General features: G+C 45.8%; 1 protein-coding gene across 1 annotated transcript in view; it reads left to right on the top strand.

The window, feature by feature from the left end:
- The window catches only part of COTL1 (coactosin like F-actin binding protein 1), a 48,722-nt gene that overhangs the window by 9,867 nt on the left and 17,170 nt on the right, over window positions 1–21,685 (top strand). Inside the window, exon 3 of the mRNA XM_030204532.1 lies at window positions 18,792–18,949. Within this exon, the coding sequence (XP_030060392.1) occupies window positions 18,792–18,949 (158 nt within the window). The remainder of the gene's footprint in view (window positions 1–18,791; window positions 18,950–21,685) is intronic.

The raw sequence follows: 21,685 nt of genomic DNA, 5'->3' as shown, positions 1-21,685 counted from the left end.
CACTTTGTCAAACGCCTTCTGAAAATCCAGATATACAATATCAACCGGCTCCCCATTGTCCACATGTTTGCTTACCCCCTCAAAAAAATGCATTAGATTGGTGAGGCAAGACTTCCCTTCACTAAATCCGTGCTGACTTTGTCTCATCAGTCCATGTTTTTGTATATGCTCTGCAATTTTATTCTTAATAATAGCCTCCACCATCTTGCCCGGCACCGACGTCAGACTCACCGGTCTATAATTTCCCGGATCTCCTCTGGAACCCTTCTTAAAAATCGGAGTAACATTGGCTACCCTCCAGTCTTCCGGTACTACACTCGATTTTAGGGACAGATTGCATATTTCTAACAGTAGCTCCGCAAGTTCATTTTTTAGTTCTATTAATACTCTGGGATGAATACCATCAGGTCCCGGTGATTTACTACTCTTCAGCTTGCTGAACTGACCCATTACATCCTCCAAGGTTACTGAGAATTTGTTTAGTTTCTCCGACTCCCCCGCTTCAAATATTCTTTCCGGCACCGGTGTCCCCCCCCAAATCCTCCTCGGTGAAGACCGAAGCAAAGAATTCATTTAATTTCTCCGCTACGGCTTTGTCCTCCTTGATCGCCCCTTTAACACCATTTTCGTCCAGCGGCCCAACCGACTCTTTGGCCGGTTTCCTGCTTTTAATGTATCTAAAAAAATTTTTACTATGTATTTTTGCTTCCAACGCTAATTTCTTCTCAAAGTCCTTTTTTGCCCTCCTTATCTCCGCTTTGCATTTGGCTTGGCATTCCTTATGATCTATCCTGTTACTTTCAGTTGGTTCTCTTCTCCACTTTCTGAAGGATTGTTTTTTGGCTCTAATGATTTCCTTTATCTTACTGTTTAGCCACGCCGGCTGACGTTTAGTCTTTTTTCCCTTTTTTCTAATACGTGGAATATATTTGTCCTGAACCTCCAGGATGGTGTTTTTAAACAGCATCCACGCCTGATGCAAGTTTTTTACTCTGCGAGCTGCTCCTTTCAGTCTTTTTTTCACCATTTTTCTCATTTTGTCGTAATCACCTTTTCTATAGTTAAACGCTAGCGTACTTGATTTCCTAGTTTCACTTCCTTCAATGCCAATATCAAAACCGATCATATTATGATCACTGTTATCAAGCGGCCCTCGTATCGTTACCCCCTGCACTAGATCATGAGCACCACTAAGGACTAAGTCTAGTATTTTTCCTTCTCTTGTCGGCTCCTGAACTAGCTGTTCCATGAAGCTGTCCTTGATTTCATCAAGAAATCTTATGTCCCTTGCGTGTACAGATGTTACATTAACCCAGTCTATATGCGGGTAATTGAAATCCCTCATTATTATTGTGTTGCCCAGTTTGTTTGCGTCCCTGATTTCCTTTAACATTTCCGCATCCGTCTGTTCGTCCTGGCCAGGCGGACGGTAGTACACTCCTATCACTATCCTTTTCCCCTTTGCCCATGGAATTTCAATCCACAGTGATTCCAAGGAGTGTTTTGTTTCCTGCAGAATTTTCAATCTATTTGATTCAAGGCTCTCGTTAATATACAATGCTACCCCTCCACCAATCCGATTCACCCTATCACTACGATATAATTTGTACCCCGGTATGACAGTGTCCCACTGGTTATCCTCCTTCCACCAGGTCTCAGAGATGCCTATTATATCTAATTTTTCATTTAGTGCAATATATTCCAACTCCCCCATCTTATTTCTTAGGCTCCTGGCATTCGCATATAGACATTTCAAACTATGTTTGTTGTTCCTAAGTACATCATGCTTAGTACTTGACAGTATTAATTGGCAATCTTTTGTCTGATTTTTATTGTTATTTAAAGATACCCGATCTACTACAATCTCTTTTGCAACCTCACTATCAGGATACTCTATCTTCCCTGTTATGGTGATATCTTTGAAAGATACCTTATCCCGAACCATGCTCTTTTGAGCGACTGTCGGCCTTCCCCCCATTTCTAGTTTAAAAGCTGCTCTATCTCCTTCTTAAACGCCGATACCAGCAGCCTGGTCCCACTCTGGTTAAGATGGAGCCCATCCTTTCGGAATAGGCTCCCCCTTCCCCAGAATGTTGCCCAGTTCCTAACAAATCTAAAGCCCTCCTCCCTGCACCATCATCTCATCCACGCATTGAGACTCTGGAGCTCTGCCTGTCTCTTGGGCCCTGCGCGTGGCACAGGTAGCATTTCAGAAAATGCTACCTTGGAGGATCTGGATTTCAGCTTTCTACCTAAGAGCCTAAATTTTGCTTCCAGAACCTCTCTCCCACATTTTCCTATGTCATTAGTACCCACATGTACCAAGACAGCCGTCTCCTCCCCAGCACTATATAAAATCCTATCTAGGTGACACGTGAGGTCACATGTAGAATCTCCAATAGTAGCAACATTCCATGTAGAATCTCCATTAGTATCTATTTTATTTTTGTTACATTTGTACCCCGCGCTTTCCCACTCATGGCAGGCTCAATGCTGCTTACATGGGGCAATGGAGGGTTAAGTGACTTCCCCAGAGTCACAAGGAGCTGCCTGTGCCTGAAGTGGGAATCGAACTCAGTTCCTCAGTTCCCCAGGACCAAAGTCCACCACCCTAACCACTTGCCCCCTCCCATAATTAGCTTGCTTCTCTGTTGACACCAAATATTTTTGTCTAGACGCCACTGGGTGATGGTTTGAAATACTTCCAGACCTATAATAAATATAAGAATTTGTAAAACATCCTAATGGTTTTATAACGGTGAAGAGATGCTCTGCAGTCTCTTGACAATTTATTTTGCTCAAATATGCAGGCTAGCTCTTCCTGAATAAATGCTCATTTAATTAAAAAAAAAAAAATCTTGGCATCGTTCACCACTTAAATTTATCTTCTAGCTCCATCTAGGAACGTGCAGTGCTTAACTTGTTCCGTGTTGTGTTATGTTTTAAAGAGTGTTTCCCAAGTCGGTCCTGGAGTACCTCCTTGCCAGTCAGGTATTCAGGATAAATAACATAAGTATTGCCATACTTGGACAGACCAAAGGTCCATCAACCCGAGCATCCTGTTTCCAACAATGGCCAGTCCAGGTCACGAGTACATGGCAAGATCCCCAAAAAAGTACAAAACATTTTATGCTGCTTATCCCAGAAATAAGCAGTGGATTTTCCCCAAGTCCATTTTAATAATGGTCTATGGACTTTTCCTTTAGGAAGCCGTCCAAACCTTTTTTTAAACCCCGCTAAGCTAACCACTTTTACCACATTCTGTAGCAACGAATTCCAGAGTTTAATTACACGTTGAGTGAAGAAAACGTTTCTCAGATTCATTTTAAATTAACTACTTTGTAGCTTCATTGAATGCCCCCTAGTCCTAGTATTTTTGGAAAGAGTAAACGGACGCTTCACGTCTACCCTTTCCACTCCACTGGTTGTTTTATAGACCTCTATCATATCTCCCCTCAGCTGCCTTTTCTCCAAGCTGAAGAGCCCTAGCCGTTTTAGCCTTTCCTCATAGGGACGTCATCCCATCCCCTTTATCATTTTCGTTGCCCTTCTCTTCACCTTTTCTAATTCCACAATCGGTTTGCATATACTGCCTTTGTTATATGGAAATCGGTCTTGTGGATATCCTGAAAACCTGACTGGCAAGGTGGGGTACTCCCAGGCATGCAAGGCAGGAGATGTCATTTGACAGTAGGTTGCTCAGTATGAACTTGAGAATGGAATCCCTAATACTAATGATGTGATATGGATTGGGTATTGCTCAAAACTGATGGGGCATTGTTTCATTACAGAATTTAAATAGTGACTGGAGAGGGATCTTTCTTCCTTTTTCGACAGTCAAGTCAAGCTGTAGCATCAGTAGGGCGGTGCCTTAGTTGTTAGGGCAGTCCCATAGGTGCTGTGGTGGTCATGGCAAGGGTGTCCATAGTCTGCAATTGAGACAGACTTGGGGAAGCAACTGCTTGCCCCAGGATTGGTAGCATGGAATGTTGCTACTCTTTGAGATTCTGCATGGAATCTTGTTACTCATTAACAGGGGGATGATCAGAAGCAAATGCCAGCGCTAAAGGCTGTTAGTGCCATACTAGTGCCAGCGTTTGCTACTGCCCCATGATCAGAGCCCTCGATCATGTGAAACAATGCACTCGAGGACTCTGAATGCAACTAGCATGCAAATGCATGTAAAACAGGGCTAAACATATTCATCCCTAATGATCAGCGACCAGCGCAAAAGATTGGGTCGATGGCTGCGGAAAACCCTAACCAGCTCCGAGCTGGCGTTAGGGTTTGCAGATTATTGGGGAGGAATGGTGAGCCCTGTCCAGCATGCATTTGGGAGTTTCTCTCTTTATATGGTGTGTAGCCCTGCCCAGCACATCCCAGGATACACTGGGCAGGGCTGGGCGCCGCCATTTTGCGGCATCGAAGGAAGAGAAGGGAGCCAGGCTACCTGCCTCCTCCAACCCACAAGGTAGGGGGGTAGGGAGGGGGGGGGGGGCGGATTGATCATTGGACCACCAGGGTCCCTTTGCTGGGAGGTTAGGGGGACTGGAGACCCACCGGATCTCCAGCCTTCCCTGAACCTGGGGGGGCATCATCGGGGGTGGGGGGACCGGCGATCCAGCGGACCTCCAGCCCCCGTTGCTCGGGGCAGGGGTAGTTGGAGCCTGGTGGTCCCATGGACCTCCAGCCCCTGTGTTTGACAGATTTTGGCTTTTGACAGCCCAGACCTGTCAAACAAGTGCGGGAGGATTGTGCTGAGCGCATGCTCAGGCACAATTCTCCCTCACTTCTACCCCACGATCAGAGATAATTGCGTGCGTAAATTTGCATTCAATTATCTCTGATCATAGGTCTAATAACGCCTTGCGCTATTTTTGGAGCGCTGTTTGGAACAGTGCGGGGTTTTGATCATCTGAGTGTAAGATTCCAGAATCTTGCTATTCTTTGGGGTTTTACATGGAATGTTGCTATTCTTTGAGTTTCCACATGGAGTCTTGTCACTGTTTAGGATTCTAGAATCTTGCTATTCTTTGGGGTTCTACATAGAATGTTGCTACTATTTAGTATTTGGGTTTCTGCCAGGTACTTGTGACCTGGCTTGGCCACTGTTTGGAAAACAGGATACTGGGCTAGATGGACCATTGGTCTGACCCAATGTGGCTACTCTTTTATATAGTGTCTCGTCCTGAGCAGCTGAAGTAAAATCATCCATACAGAGGTGGAGCCATTTTCCTTCAGTCTTGCTTTGCCTGTGCCAGGTCTCTATAGTATAGTGTGCACTTGAGACTAGAAGGCATTGAGGGTATCTGCGAAAGGATGTCCGAGTCAGAACGTCCCAAACTAACATCTTGCATGAAATAGCCTGTTTGAAAATGTGTGATGGCTGTCCATGCGCCGGAAACATCCAGTATGAGCATCAGTTTTGTAAACTGAAATGTAAAATGTCCAAATTTTTAATGGGAGGAAAACTGGGGACATTGATAGCAGTATTGTTAGGAAATGGTCACACAGATATCCATACAGAGCAGAGGGTCAGCCTAGTGGTTACTGCAATGAATTATAAACCCAGTGACCCAAGTTTAAATCCCATTTTAACTCTGTTTTTATGATTATGAGCCCTCCAGAAACAGAAAAACACTTACTGTAAGGCTTACAATTACAAAAAAATAACAGATTTAGCTGGGGACCCAGGTTCAAATCCCACTTTAAAGTCCACTGCACTAACCACTAGGCTATTCCTCAGATCTGCTTCCTGCTGTGTTCAGCATGTCCATAATATGTGGAGCTGTCATGGAGCCTGGTTAGGGTTATCATATTTTGTCCTCTGAAAAAGAGGACATATGTCACGCCCCCTTGCCCCTCCCCTTCCCCGGGTCACATATTCCCCTCCCCTCCCCTTACTTACTATCTACTGCCCTGGTGGTCTAGTGACCTCTTCAGGGCAGGAAAGAACCCCCTCTTTTCTTCCCGAAGCTCTGCCTTGCCCTGCATCCTTTTCGGTCTCGGCTCAGGATTCAAAACGGCCGCCGAGAGTTGAAGTCTCGCGAGGCCACTTCCACTCTCGGCAGCCATTTTGAATCCTGAGCCGAGACTGAGAAGGATCATGCAGGGCAAGGACAGGCAGGAAAGAGGGGGCTCTTTCCTGCCCCAAAGAGGTCACTAGACCACCGGGGCAGATAGTAAGTAAGGGGAGGGGAGACCCACAGCGCCACTCGCCTGCCCGCCCGCCCGTTTGTCCAGAAATCCAGACAAACAGGCGGGTGGGCAAAACCCACCGGACGCCCCGGACATATCCTCAAAAAGAGGACATGTCCTGGGAAATCCGGACATATGGTAACTCTAAGCTTGGTGTTCCCTTCCGGTTTTACTTTCAGGGGAGAGGGAGGAGACAGCAACCACTGGAAGATTAAGGAGGTATTGTCTTAATCCTTCAGTGGTCATCTGCTCAGACCAACCCCTCTGCAACCTGGAGATTCCTGAAACAGGTCTAACTAAGGATGTCCTTTTTCTTTTTAGACACTGACACGCCTTCCCCTTTGGTAATTGCTTTTGGATGTCCAGCTTTAAGCTCCTCCCTAGTCCCACCCAGAACACACACCCTTGCTATTTGGATATACTGCAGTGTTAGATGTTCCTATTCTGTCTTTGCAAAATTGAAGTTGGACATTTCGAGCACATAGATATCCATATGCTTCAAAAATGAGCGCCTATTATGACCTCCATAAAGCTTAAGGCATAGGGTGACTAAGAATAAGATCGGGCCATGCCAGAAAAAAAAACAGTGCTACTTCACAGGGGAGGGAGAAGGGCGTTTATGAACATGAGGTTGATGGGTGGGGTTGTGTTAGAAAAGTGAACTGTGTGATTTCTTAATTTTATCTTTACTGTTATCTTAAAATGCTTGTATTGCAACATGGCATTAATGATTCCGAGATGTGAAATCTTTCTAAGCTCTCAATAAAAATTCAAAGTAAAAAAACAAAACAGTGCTACTTCTACGGTCTGTGCCTGATCGTGGCTGGACAAATCAAGATGGATTATACATATGTAGTATCACACCATATCTTATGCTATGAGTTTATCTTGTTGGGCAGACTGGATGGGACCATACAGGTCTTTTTCTGCTGTCATCTACTATCTTACTATGCAAGAAATGTGAAATATACAGGTCTCTGATCCCTCCTGGTTTCTCTGTGTCTTGCAATGCAAAGGTTTGACAGGACAGATCACTTGAGTTGCCTCTCCTAAATCTTTCATCAGACCATATGTAGTTGAGCAGGGTTTTTTTTTTGTTTTTTTTTTAACCATTCATTGTACTAATGACGTAGTCAGACCCACTATTTTGGATGGGCCATTCCATGCCACGCCATGCCCCCCCCCCCCCCCCCCCCCCGGATATTTTTTTTAATTGTTTTTTTTTTCCTCCCACCCTACATCAACATCTCTTCTGTTCCACAATGTCCCAGCATCTGCCTGCCTTTTCGCTGAACCCCGTCCCTCCCCACTGTACCTTACAGGCATCCCCAGTGCCCGCAGTGATTCATTATTCTTGCCTGTGCTGGTGGAAGCCCCACAGAGTTCCAGCGTCCGGGATCCCACCATCGCTGATGTCATTTCCTGTTGGGCGGGATCCGGCCGATGGAAGTTTGTGGGGCCGGTGCAGGCAGCAGTAGTGAATCACCGCAGGCACCGTGGACGCCTGTAAGATAAACCGAGAAGGGACAGGGTTCAACGACAGGTGGGGCAGATGCTGGGACGACATGGAGGTGGAGAGATGTTGATGTGGGGTACCCCTGCTGGGTGGGCCTGTGCCCACCTAGGCCTGCCATAGTTAACTCCACTGTTCTGTTCATGGCTCAAGTGAGCTCTGGCCATCCTATCTGCTTATCTATGGTTTCTTTGCTTTGTACGTGTAGCAAGACCCCATTGCATCCTTCCTTGGAGTAGCCTAATGGTTAGTGCAGCAGCCTGAGAACCAGGGGAACTGGGTGTGATTCCCACTGCAGCTCCTTGTGACTCTGGGCAAGTCACTTAACCCTCCATTGCCCCTGGTACAAAATAAGTACCTGAATACGTAAACCGCTTTGAATGTAGTTGCAAAAACCTCAGAAAGGCAGTATATTTATTTATTTATTTATGGCATTTGTATTCCACAATATTCCCCCCGAGCAGGCAGGCTTAATGTGGCGTACAATAGTCTATTAAGCAAAACAACGGTACAAAATACAGTATTCAAAGTCATAAGAGGGAGAGAGAAACAACTGAGGGAGGAAAGGGAGAGAGGAGAGGTAGCGATATGTCGCTGAGATAGCCACGGTTCAGAAGGATGTGGCACCAAGTGGGCTTTCGGCATAGGCTCTGCCAAATAGGAAGGTCTTGAGTTGCCTCTTAAAGGTCTGATCATCTGGAGTGAATTTGACCTCTTGGGGCAGCCCGTTCTACAATTGAGTACTGAGATAGGGGAAAGAGGAAGCATAGACGGTCTTATATTTGAGGCCACTAAAAGCTGGGTAGTGGAGATTGAGGAATGAACGAGCTGACTTGCGGGAGTTCCTGAGCGGCAGGTTAATGAGTGTCCATATAAGAGGGGGCTTCCCCATAGATGATTTTGTGCACCAATGTGCAGATCTTGAAAGCAGTGCGGTCCTTCACTGGAAGCCAGTGCAACCTCTCTCGTAGTGGTCTTGAACTTTCAAATCTCGATTTACCGATGATGAGTCGGGCTACTGTGTTCTGAGCAGTTTGCAATTGTTTTAGGAGCATGCTTGTGCATCCCCCATAGATACTGTTGCAGTAATCTAGACCCATTTCCCTTTCCCCTCAATGTGGCTTACATAGTACTGGAGAGGCACAATCTCAAAGAGTAGCAACATTCCATGTAGAACCCCAAAGAATAGCAAGATTCCGGAATCCCAAGGAGTGGAAGAGTAGCCTAGTGGCTGCTACTATTTGAGATTCTACATGGAATGTTGCTAGTGGAGGAGTAGCCTAGTGGTTAGTGTAGTGGACTTTGATCCTGGGGAACTGGGTCCGATTCCCACTGCAGTTCCTTGTGACTCTGGGCAAGTCACTTAACCCTCCATTGTTCCAGGTACAAATAAGTACCTGTATATAATATGTAAACCGCTTTGAATGTAGTTTGGAAAAACCACAGAAAGGCGGTATATGTCCCATTCCCCATAGCTGCAGGAAGATTGTGCTTGGGCATGTGCTCAAGAGCTGTGCGTTGGGCATTGCCAGAGCGCGGAGGAGGGAGAGCTGCCAGCAGCTGAGGAAGTGCAGCTCAACGAGTGAGGAGGAAGTTTTCGTTTTCTGCCCTTTCCTCTCGCTGCAACCTTGAGCTGTTTCAGCCGTGTAGACAGGAATAATCATTTCAAAGGTTGAATGAGAGCCTGCTGACTTCCTGACGGCCTAATTGCAGGTAATGTGTGCCGCTGCTCGCCGTTTCCCGGGACACGCCGCAGGAATGTCATGGCTGTTCTCCTTCTGGGACACCCTAAAGCCAGCTCCGAGCTGACGTAGGGTTTTCAGCAGCTAGAGCGTCCTTGTTTGGCGCGTTTGCCGCTGAGCAGTACGGAGGAATAGGGAATTAGCATTTGCACACCGATGGCACTATCCCTCGGTGCGCTTGTTATTCCCCGCAATGGAGGCTTCTCAGCATCGTGCACCTGCACTAATGGCGTCTAGCGCCCGCATTTGATTCTGAGCATTGGGGCATGAATGAGAAACTGGAAAAAAAAAAGTGTCTGACACATTGGTATTTGTGGTGGTTTTTGTCTTTTTTTTTTTTTTTTTTTTTTTTTTTAAAGTAGGAGCCAAACATGTCCAATTCTGTCCTTATGTCACACTATCTTTCACAGCTATTCTGAGTGCCTCAGCTGTGCAGACGTGTGAAGGCATGCCCAGGGGTAGCTGCAGTTAAAGCAGTCGGGAAGATTTGCAAACACTGGGTGGAATTTATCAAAATGATCACTTGTGGGATGACCGTAGAGAATGGAATTTATGCTAATTTGTACTAGCTTTTAGTGTGCTGAATGGCCTGCGTGGGATGACCTGCTCAGTGGGATACCAGCCCTTTCTCCTCTGTATCCCTGATCCAGAGACCTTCTGGAAACTGCTACATTGGAAAGCTGTTGCAGGCTATGTGAAATGAGTTTCTGGTCTCTATCTCCTTTTCAGCTGGGTGCTTGGGTCACTATAAATAAACCACCAGGATAAGCGTCACCGTTGGCTAATCATTGTGTTCAGCTTTATGCTGACTTCTGTTCAGTATTGTGTGCTGACCACAATTAAGGCACCACAGGAATAGAAATAATTAAATGTACTATACTGTTAAGACAGTCTAAGAATGAGCTGTACGGGGGTGTGTATCTGGACTTAAAAAAAAAAAAAAAAAAACTTAGTAGTAATCCACATGTCATAAGGACGTAACCATACTGTGTCAGACCAATAGTCCATCTGTCCCAGTATCCTGCTTCCAATAGTGACCAATCCAAGCCACAAGTATCTGGCAGAAACCTGAGACTTGCAAGCAGTGGAGGTAGTGTATGCAAATCTCTCATGAATATTCCTTGTGGATATCCTGGGAACACTGACATAGGCGTCTATCTGCCTTTTATACCTCCAAACGTAGGCAGCCTGTTCTAAAAATATCTCCCATAGGATAGTTTTCAGTTTTATATTTGGGTAGACTTTAGGGGTCCTTTTACTAAGTGGCAGGTAAGCATTAACGTATGCTTACCACACACTGAAAGGCACAACTGCAGGAAGCGCTCAGACGTTCCCTGGTAGCTCTGGGCTCGCCGCATGCCAATCCAGTTTTATAAAATATTTTTTAGCATGGGAGTGTATTTGCGGGGTGGGGATCAGGCGCGCCCAGGCAAATTGTCACTCACACTGTCAGTTTAGCGCATGAGCCCTTACTGCCCACAAAATAAGTGATGGTGGTAACCAGATGCTAACTGGGAAATTAGCGCGTGGCCATTACTGGGGGGGGGGGGGGAATTGTTGCCATTTTACAGCCGCGCTAAAAGTGGCCTCTGCGTGCGGGAAGCCCACATGCTGAAAGTAGCGCAGGCCACTTCTTAGTACAGCTTTGAAAAAAGGCCCTTTGGCTCTTGAAAGTAGTGGTTTGCTTAGTGTTGAACAGACTGGCGGATTTGAAAATATGACCCGTCGGTTTCTGCAGCCCTGGTTGGTTGGGTTCAAACTTGCAAGTTTAAGTCTGATAGGTTTTCTGTTTTGATAGTGTTTGTTGTGGTCAGCAGGTGGGTTGTCTTTATGTGTTTTGGTATATTTTATGTTTTAATATTTTGTAAATAAGTATATATTTTATTTTGTCATTCTGTGTTGATTCTACACGTCTTAATTTGAATCCACCTAGGGATAGATGAAAAATGCTTGAAATAAATAAATAAATAGCCTAACCTTGAAAGCATCCCCATCTCCCTTTCTTAACCCAAAACAAAAATGTTCAGAGACTTATCCAGGGGGTGTAATTGTGCCACCGCTGTCATCTCCTACACTCCTCGGGTTGAGGCCATCTCTCAGCAAGGATGACTGACAAACTGATCCCTTATGTTAATGGGGGACAAGAGCGCGGGCCATATCAGCTTCCCAGAGCCCTGACAGTCCATGGTGCATTGCAAATGATGAGGTGGTTCTTAGCGCTGGATGAGGCATGCATGAATGTCAGGCTGTAGGAGAGAGTGAGAGCACTGATTGGCTATTGAAAAGGCTGAAATTTATGACAATTGTCTTTAACAGAAGAAGTTCTATCTTCAGCCTTGTGTGGAATTGCTAGCATCAGTCGTAAAGTGGCAGACGAGCTGAGCTTGCAGCATATCTGTTCTTGTGTGAGCAGTTATTTATTAGGGTTTATTAATAATGTGTGCCTTGAACTCTTCAGAATCCGATCGTTGGACTGTGTCCTTTTTTGCAGCCATTCTGGCAATGGGCAGAATCTGAATTCTCTGTAAGGCCAAGAAATACTGTGATTATGGTGTACAAGATTTATTTTCCCAGCTTGAGGCCACGTCATACGGGGGGAGGGTACTTACCAGGTAGCTCTTTGACCTCTTTCATTTGGGTCCATTCTCTGTATTTTCCTGGGTGACAAGAATTTTCCTACCTGGGTCCGACAGCACTTCAGGGAATGTTGGGAACCAGTTCAAATAAAGAGGCCGAGCAGTGGAAAATCCAGAAGGATAATGGAGATGTAAAATATTTCCTGCTATTTTTCAGCAGCTCTCCTTTAAAGTTGAGACTCCAGGAGGGAGTTGCTGTAGTTTTTTTTGTTTGTTTGTTTTCATTAAATAACCTTGCAGAGCACCCTCCATGACTTTAGGGAAACACACGCCTACCTTTTGAATCAAATTAACTTTTTTTTTTTTTTTTTTTTTTAACTATCCATGTCTGTGTGCCTGGAGGGTTCATTTTCTTTCGCCATATTAAACAGCGGTATAGATATGGGTGGGTCTAGTGAACATTGAGGCCCCCTAGAACGCCTCAGCAACGGCTGAATCACTCCCCTCTCCTCCAGATCCGTAACTGCAAAGTTGAGGCTTAAATCTTCTGGGGGAGTTTACTTCCATTCATTTCCTTTCCCTAAATGAGTAATTTAATTATTGTAACTAGTAACTAATTTCTTTTGAAGAGTAACTAGCACAATACTGTCTATTGGGGGGAGGAGCCCGGGAGGTGTTAGGAGATGCTAGGCTACTGGAGGGGGGTTGGAAGGGCCCAGTGGCCCACCTATGTTAACTCTGAGCCCACCCAAAAAGGCAGATCTGGCTACACTGCTATTACTGCAGCAGGACATGTTAATCCTAATCTAATATAATTTCACGGAGAGGGTGGTGGATACTTGGAATGCCCTCCCGCGGGAGGTGGTGGAGATGAAAACGGTAACGGAATTCAAACATGCGTGGGATAAACATAAAGGAATCCTGTGCAGAAGGAAGGGATCCTCAGAAGCTTAGCCTAGAATGGGTGGCAGAGCTGGTGGTTGGGAGGCGGGGCTAGTGCTGGGCAGACTTATACGGTCTGTGCCGGGGCTGGTGGTTGGGAGGCGGGACTAGTGCTGGGCAGACTTATACGGTCTGTGCCGGGGCTGGTGGTTGGGCTGCGGGGATAGTGCTGGGCAGACTTATACAGTCTGTGCCAGAGCTGGTGGTGGGAGGCGGGGTTGGTGGTTGGGAGGTGGGGATAGGGCTGGCCAGACTTATTCGGTCTGTGCCCTGAAGAGGACAGTACAAATAAAAAAAGTAGCACATATGAATTTATCTTCTTGGGCAGACTGGATGGACCGTGCAGGTCTTTTTCTGCCGTCATCTACTATGTTTACTACCCTATCTAAGATAATATTTAACCATCTCTCTGACCTCATGTGCACCTTTCTTTAAATTAGTCACTTTTAATTTCTAACTCCTCTTACTCTCTTTACTCTCTTACCTATCTACTCTTTGCTTCTACCCTACACTGTCAATTAAAATGTTCTATTACTTATTGTGTTGACATTGTAAGTAGTATACTATGCCATACTTTGTATTGTTTGAATATTTTTAGTGCTGTAATTGTCTACTGCTGATGTGTGATTCATTCTTACTGTATACCGCTTTGAGTGAATTCCTTCAAAAAGGCGGTAGATAATCCTAATCTAATATAATAATTCGCACCTCCAATGTTCTGAAGCTGACTCCGTGGTAGTGAAGCTGTGTAGTGTTCGTTATTCCCCACCCTCGTGGGAACTCTGAGCCCCCGCACCTCCCTCCCTCTCTCTCTCTGCCCTCCAAGCATGACCTGTCCTCCGGCAGCCCCTCGTCTTCCTAAGTGCTGGCTGTATTTTAAAAATTCTTGCCTTGGGGTGCGGCGTCCACAGTGAAGGCGAGCGGCACTTCAGATTGCCTTTGCATGTGTCTCAGCTCTGCCTCTGGTCCCGCCCTTCCGGAAACAGGAAATGAGGGCGGGACCAGAGGCAGAGCTGAGACACATGCGAAGGCAGTTTGAAACGCCGCTCGCCTTCACTGTGGATGCCGCACCCTAAGGTAAAAATTTTTAAAATACAGCCAGCACTTAGGAAGGCGAGGGGCTGCCAGAGGACAGGTCGTGCTTGAAGGGCAGAGAGAGAGAGGGAGGGAGGTGCGGGGCCATGGAAGTCGGAGGAGAAGGGGGGGGCGTAGACCTCGGTGGGAGGGAGGGGGCGTCCTGCAAGTCGAAGGGGAGGGGGGTCGTCCTGGAACTTGAAGGGGAGGGAGGGAGGCCCGGGGGTGTGGAACTGAAACGAGAATGGGGGGCATGGAACTTGGGGGGGGGGGAGGAGGCAAACTCAAAGGGGAGGGGGGCCTGGAACTGAGAGGGCACACAGAGAGAAAGGGAGGGAGGGAGGGGGCCTGGAACTCAGAGGGGAGAGAGATGGAGGGAGGGGGGCCCTGGATATGGGTGGATGGAGGCGAGGCCAGGGGAGAATGCAGAGTTGATGCACATGTAGGGGGGGAGGGCAAGAGACAGAGGAGAATTGCTGCACCACGATGGATGGAGGGGGAAGGGGAGAGATGATGACCATGGATGGATGAAGGGGGCAGGGCACAGAGGACGTTTGCTGCATATGGATGAATGCAGGGGAGAGAGCAGAATTGGTGCACATGGGACACACACTACACTCTCTCACTCACACAGACAGACACACACACACACTTTCTCTCTCACACATACTCACTCTCTGACTACTACTACTCATCATCATTTCTATAGCGCTACTAGACGTACGCAGCGCTGTACACCTGAACATGAAGAGACAGTCCCTTCTCGACAGAGCTTACAATCTAATCAGGACAGACAAAGAGCACAAATAAGGGATAAGGACAAAGAGTAGCAAGATTCCGGAATCCCAAAGAGTAGCAAGATTCCGTGCAGAATCCCAAAGAGTAGCAAGATTCCGGAATCCCAAAGACTACTACTGCTTATCATTTCTATAGCGCTACTAGATGTACGCAGCGCTGTACACTTGAACATGAATAGACAGTCCCTGCTCGACAGAGCTTACAATTTAATTAGGACAGACAAACAGGACAAACAGATAAGGGAATATTAAAGTGAGGATGATAAAATAAGGGTTAAGAGTTAAAAGCTGCATCAAAAAGGTGGGCTACTCACTCGCTCTCTCTGACACATACTCTCTCCTAACAGTTCCCTTAACATAATTGCCATTAGAGGACAACCTTGCTAGCGGCCCGTTTCATTTCTTTCAGAAACGGGCTTTTTTTTACTAGTAAATAAATAATACATTAACCTAGAGAAATGTTTCTTTAAGCTCTCGCTCAAGACCCTTCTGTTAACTTTGAAACTGGATCCAACTGAGATTCCCCTTGTGCCATTCTTTACACATTGCATCAGATTAAACTATAGTTGTCTAACTTCTATGCCAGCAGATCCAGGGAAACCATGTGAACACTGAAAATATTGTCCGTTTTCATCTGTACTCTGCTCCTCATGGTCTTGCTAAAGATTACAGGTTACAATTTATATACCGCTAACATCAATTCAGTTCAGAGTAGTTTACAATAAGATCTCGACATCAGAAGTAGCAAGGAAATCTTTAAAAAGAGCAGTTTTAAGCATCTTTCTAAAATGTGTGTACTCGCAGCCCTTAAACCTCTTAATGCCCTTAACTAAGGGCATTAAGAAAATGCAAAAGGAGAACAATTCTCCTGCTCTTAAGAGGATCTTGAAAATTCAAAGTGAGGCAGTAAATACTCAGGGCAATCACCATGCAAAACACTGAATACCCTGTTTCCCCCCGAAAGTAAGACATCCCCCGAAAATAAGACCTAGTAGAGGTTTTTCTGAATTGGTAGATATAAGGCCTCCCCCGAAAGTAAGACATCCCCCGAAAATAAGACCTAGTAGAGGTTTTTCTGAATTGGTAGATATAAGGCCTCCCCCGAAAGTAAGACCTAGCAAATTTTTTGTTTGAAAGCAGGGCCGCTGAGAGCCGGACAAGGCCGCCCCCGGGCCGGCCCCCCCCTCCACCCACCGTCGCTCCCGGAACTAACCTTAAACGCCTCCTTTCACCTTCGCAGCAGCAGGGCAGACCTCTCCGTTCCGTGCCCCGCCCTTGCGGACATTACGTCAGGCGAGGGCGGGACACGGAAGGAAGGAGTGGCCTGCCCTGCTGCTGCGAAGGTGAAAGGAGGCGTTTAAGGTTAGTTCCGGGAGCGACTGAGGGCGGGCGGGCCAACCCCGATCCAACCCCGATGTTTCCCCGAAAAATAAGACAGCCCCTGAAAATAAGACCTAGCGCATTTTGGGGGGCAAAAATTAATATAAGACAGTGTCTTATTTTCGGGGAAACACGGTAGTATAGAAGAAAATGTAAACAAAATCTGGCCTCCATGGGGAGCCAATGAAGTTCCACTAAATTCTATCAAATTTATGTAAGGAGTAAATCAAGATGACTGCAGTATTTTGAATTGTCTGTAAGAGCTGAAGATTATACCTTGAAGTCCCTTTTAAAAAAAATCAGATTACAATAGTCTAATTTTGACAAAGTAAGGCTTGAACAAGTAATTTAACTTATTCAGTTTCAAAACGTTTTCTAATTCTTCTCAAATTCCTAATGAGAGAGAAGGAACTCTTAACCGTAGAATTAACTTGTGGGTCTAACGAAAGAGACTGATCTGAAATCATTCCCAGTATTTTAATAACAGGAGAAAAAGAATATTTAACTTTGGTCTACAATAATATGATCGATGGAACAGGTTGGGTTCATCTTTTTTAATCAAAATAATGTTTTCACTGCTTCATTTTCCAAACGGTGGAAGAAGTAGCCAAGTGGTTAGAGTGGGCTGAGAACAAGGAAGCCAGGGCTCAGTACGTACTTTTATTTTATCTGACCTTGGACAAGAGTTTCACCCTCCATTGCACATTAATCTCGGAGAGAGCTATTTACTAACTGTGCAGTGAATTGAACTAACTCTTATTGATGTGCATTTAACTCGTTCGTACAAGTTGGCAAACAAAGCTGTTGGAAGGGAAGAAGTGTACTTTCTGTGCTTGATCGTAACTCACCTTGAGCGTGGATTTGAAAAGGCAGGTAATTGGATGTAAAACTCAAGACGGCCTTAGTAATCTGCAGGCGTCTTCTCTCTGGGGTGGTATTCAGTTCTTAATGTAACAACCATATTTTGGATAAATTAGGGTAATGAGTGGAGGAGTGGCCTAGTGGTTAGAGCAACGGTCTTGAAATCCAGAGGTGGCCGGTTCAAATCCCACTGCTGATCCTTGTGATCTTGGGCAAGTCACTTAACCCTCCATTGCCTCAGGTACAAACTTAGATTGTGAGCCCTCCTGGGACAGAGAAATATCCAGTGTACCTGAATGTAACTCACCTTGAGCTACTACTGAAAAAGGTGTGAGCAAAGTCTAAATAAATATATGGAATGTTGCTACTATTGAAGATTCTACATGGAATGTTGCCACTTTTTGAGATTCTGGAATGTTGCTACTATTTGAGATTCTAGATGGAATGCTGCTAGTGGAGGAGTGGCCTAGTGGTTAGAGCAACGGTCTTGAAATCCAGAGGTGGCCGGTTCAAATCCCACTGCTGCTCCTTGTGATCTTGGGCAAGTCACTTAACCCTCCATTGCCTCAGGTACAGACTTAGATTGTGAGCCCTCCTGGGACAGAGAAATATCCAGAGTACCTGAATGTAACTCACCTTGAGCTACTACTGAAAAAGGTGTGAGCAAAATCTAAATAAATAAATATGTGGAATGTTGCTACTATTGAAGATTCTACATGGAATGTTGCCACTATTTGAGATTCTGGAATGTTGCTACTATTTCAGATTCTAGATGGAATGTTGCCAGTGGAGGAGTGGCCTAGTGGTTAGAGCACCAGTCTTGCAATCCAGAGGTGGCCGGTTCAAATCCCACTGTTGCTCCTCGTGATCTTGGGCAAGTCACTTAACCCTCCATTGCCTCAGGTACAAACTTAGATTGTGAGCCCTCCTGGGACAGAGAAATATCCAGAGTACCTGAATGTAACTCACCTTGAGCAACTACTGAAAAAGGTGTGAACAAAAATCCAAATAAATACATAAACAATAGGATGGGGGGGGGGGGCAAGGGGCAGAATAATGCTTCAGTACCATGTCTCCTTACCTTCTCTAGAGAAATTAGTGCTTGTGAAAGGTCCTGGATTTTTGGCACTGCTGATCAGAATCCATCTGTGAAACCAGTTCAGCATGGATGGCAGCAGCCCTTACCCTGCCCATGTACCTCAACCTCACTTTGGTGCAAGGATACAGTGGCTGTGTGCTTGTGTAATCTGCTCACGTTGCCAATGGTGGTGGTGGGCTTTTCTTTTTTATTGTACAGAATGTGGCTTCACTGATGTCAGAGGGTCTTGAGTTGCTGATATGCAAGCTCTCCGACAACTTCCTTTAGGGTTTATATATAGAGATCTATCGTCCCCCAGGCAATTGGAATAAAATTCAGCCATTACTACATGACTCAATGTTAAATGCTTCTGCTTGGACTTTTTAGTTTCCAGAGTGCTACGCTGACCTCTTGCCATTAGACCTGAGGGTTACTGCAGGTCCACTTTGACGCATGCATCTCCTTACTGTGTACCAAATGCTTAGCCCTTCCACCTGTGTGTGTGTGTGTGTAGGGCTGGGGCTTCTCTCCGACCCGGTTGGCTTTTTACACTCGCTAAGTTACGTTGACTGTGTTTTACTGTTTTACAAGTGTGTCTTCCTAATGGTTTACTCTCTTCTGTGTCTCTAGATGACATTAGGTTGTATGCTTATGTCCGATTCACCACGGGCGACGCCATGAGCAAACGAGCCAAATTTGTTCTCATCACATGGATCGGGGAAGATGTTGGAGGCCTGCAAAGAGCTAAGATTGGGACAGATAAGACCCTGGTGAAAGAGGTAGTGCAGGTAATGTACCACGTACTTCTCTTTCTAACATCTTGACTATATCTCCAGGTATATATAGAGGTGTATTTTCGAAGCACTTATGCTTACAAAGTTCCATAGGCAGTGGCGTCGCGAGGGCAGCTGACACCCGGGACGGGTCGCCGCTGCGCACCCCCCCCCCCCCCCCCCCGGATGCAGCGTGACGCACCCTCCCCCCTCCATAGCGCAACACCCCCCCCCCCCCCTCGCCCGCAAAAACATACCTGGAAGGCGGTGAGGGGCGGGCCAATCCGCTGAGAGCACGCCGCTGGGGGGGTGTCGGCGCCTCGTTGGTTCCTTGCTCGCTCTACCCCGGAACAGGAAGTAACCTGTTCTGGGGCAGAGAGAGCAAGGAACCAGCGAGGCGCCGACACCCCCCAGCGGCGTGCACCCGGGGCGGACCGCCCCACCGCCCCCCCCCCCCCTTCCTACGCCACTGCCAATAGGTTTCTATGTAACTTTGTAAGTATAAGTGCTTTGAAAATGAGCTCTATATATTTTTTTTTCTTTGCATTTTTAAGGAGGTAATATTATGAATTTCTTTCTATGTGTCAAAGATGCTTTACAGGTAGAAAAGGCTTTGATTTTTGGATAGAGCAGTATAACAAATTTTCGAATCAACATACACAGCGGTGACAGGAGAACACATACTTTTCATGTGTTCCATATTTAGGGCCCTGTTTACTAAGCAAGGTTATAGGCACATTAACATTTTTAACGCACATTAACCATGTACGTGCCTATATGGCTTATATGGTTAGAGCGCGCGCTAAAAACACTAATTCACCTTAGTAAACAGGGGCCATTAGGCTTTCCAGGGGCAGAATTGTGATGACTGTATATATTTTATAAAATATGGAAGTACACATGGAAAGTATGTGCAAACTTGTTTACCACCTTTGGAGCAGAAGTGCATGGACACCTGTGCAGTAGGGCTAAATCTGGGAGCCTTTATAAAATAAACGTAAAATAGACATCTATTATCAAGTTGGGCCCTACCAACAGTTCAGCACTTCATTAATGGAAAAATGGGGGGTGAGACGACTTCCCTATGAGGAAAGGCTAAAGCGGCTAGGGCTCTTCAGCTTGGAGAAAAGGCGGCTGAGGGGGAGATAGGATAGAGGTCTATAAGATAATGAGTGGAGTTGAACGGGTAGATGTGAAGAGTCTTGTTTACTCTTTCCAAAAATACTAGGACTAGGGGGCATGCGATGAAGCTACAATGTAGTAAATTTAAAACAAATCGGAGAAAATGTTTCTTCACTCAACGTGTAATTAAACTCTGGAATTCGTTGCCAGAGAATGTGGTAAAGGCGGTTAGCTTAGCGAAGTTTAAAAAAGGTTTGGACAGCTTCCTAAAGGAAAAGTCCATAGACCATTATTAAATGGACTTGGGGAAAATCCACTATTTCTGGGATACGCAGTATAAAATGTTTTGTACTTTTTGGGACCTTGCCAGGTATTGGTGACCTGGATTGGCCACTGTTGGAAACAGGATACTGGACTTGATGGACCTTTGGTCTTTCCCAGTATGGCAATACTTATGTACTTATGGTCCCACTTCCTGTTGTGCTCAAGTAATAAATACTGAGGGCCTTGGCCGTTCTCGCCCAATGCGTCAGGTTGGTGCAAGTTGAGCTTCATAGGCCAGGCTTCAGATGCTATACTTTTGCAGGCCTAGGATTTTAAGCACAGTACGTACTAATTGGCTTGCTGAATCTCCTCTCTTCTGCACACAGCCCTAATTGTTTACGTTTTTCTCGTAATGTGTGTTTATGGTTTCTACATATTTTGTAATACATGGTAAATGCCTTTTTAACATGACCGTACACAAGGGTTTTTGTTATCGGCTCTGTCATCCCTCGCACATATCGATATGATGGCAGCCTGGGGTTTCCATGAAGAAACATCACCGCTACAACCTCACTGATTTCTGTTTTAGGAGATGGGGGTGGCTCTACTGGAGCAACTTGCAAATGTTTTATAAACATCACAGTGAAAAAGGGAAATGTTGATTGATTTTGATGGCTTTTGCTGTAGAATCCAAACTTGGTTGAGCACAGGGGTTTTGGTGGGGGTAGGGTTGGGATGGGTGGGGGGTGAATGGCTGTCTAGCTTTTCTGGCTGTGTGAATTGTTATAAAACTTGGCGGTAAGACATTGGAGGAGGTCTGAGTGTTAGATAAGAGAAGCTTGTAAAAACGAAAGAGAAAGATGAGGCCTGGCATTACCTACCAGTGGACATGGTGAAGGCTGGTACTCTAAATGGAAACGTACTTGGGACAGATGTAGAGGGTAATGGAAAGAACATGGCAAAGAGGTTGGGGGGGGGGGGGGGGGGGGGGCTAGGATTGGTTTATTTATGGAAATTTATTCATTCCCTGAAAATGGTAGAGAGGAAGCCAACTGTGCAGACTCTGTTTTCATGTACTGTGTTTCAGCTGAGTTTTTTTTTTTTTTGGCTTTTGCAAGTCTTGCTGCCTTGATTTACTCCATGGTGTAGAGGTGCCACACTAAGGGCCCAGAGAAGACGCATGTGGCTCCTAGATGCCACGTTGAATGTCCCCGATCCAACACTGCACGCCGTTTCCCCTCTTGGCCTGCACTCAACCTTGTTTGGGCTCCTACCTACTCTTGTGTAAACGTTGCATGAACATTCATTAAAGTAAATGTAGAGCAGTTTGGGAGCATTGCAACTAGCCAGCTCTGTGGCAAAATA

This window comes from Microcaecilia unicolor, chromosome 5, assembly GCF_901765095.1.
Source record: "Microcaecilia unicolor chromosome 5, aMicUni1.1, whole genome shotgun sequence".
NCBI lineage: Eukaryota > Metazoa > Chordata > Amphibia > Gymnophiona > Siphonopidae > Microcaecilia > Microcaecilia unicolor.
The sequence above is the reverse complement of the archived record's forward strand: the minus strand, read 5'-3'. Positions and strand labels throughout refer to the sequence as shown.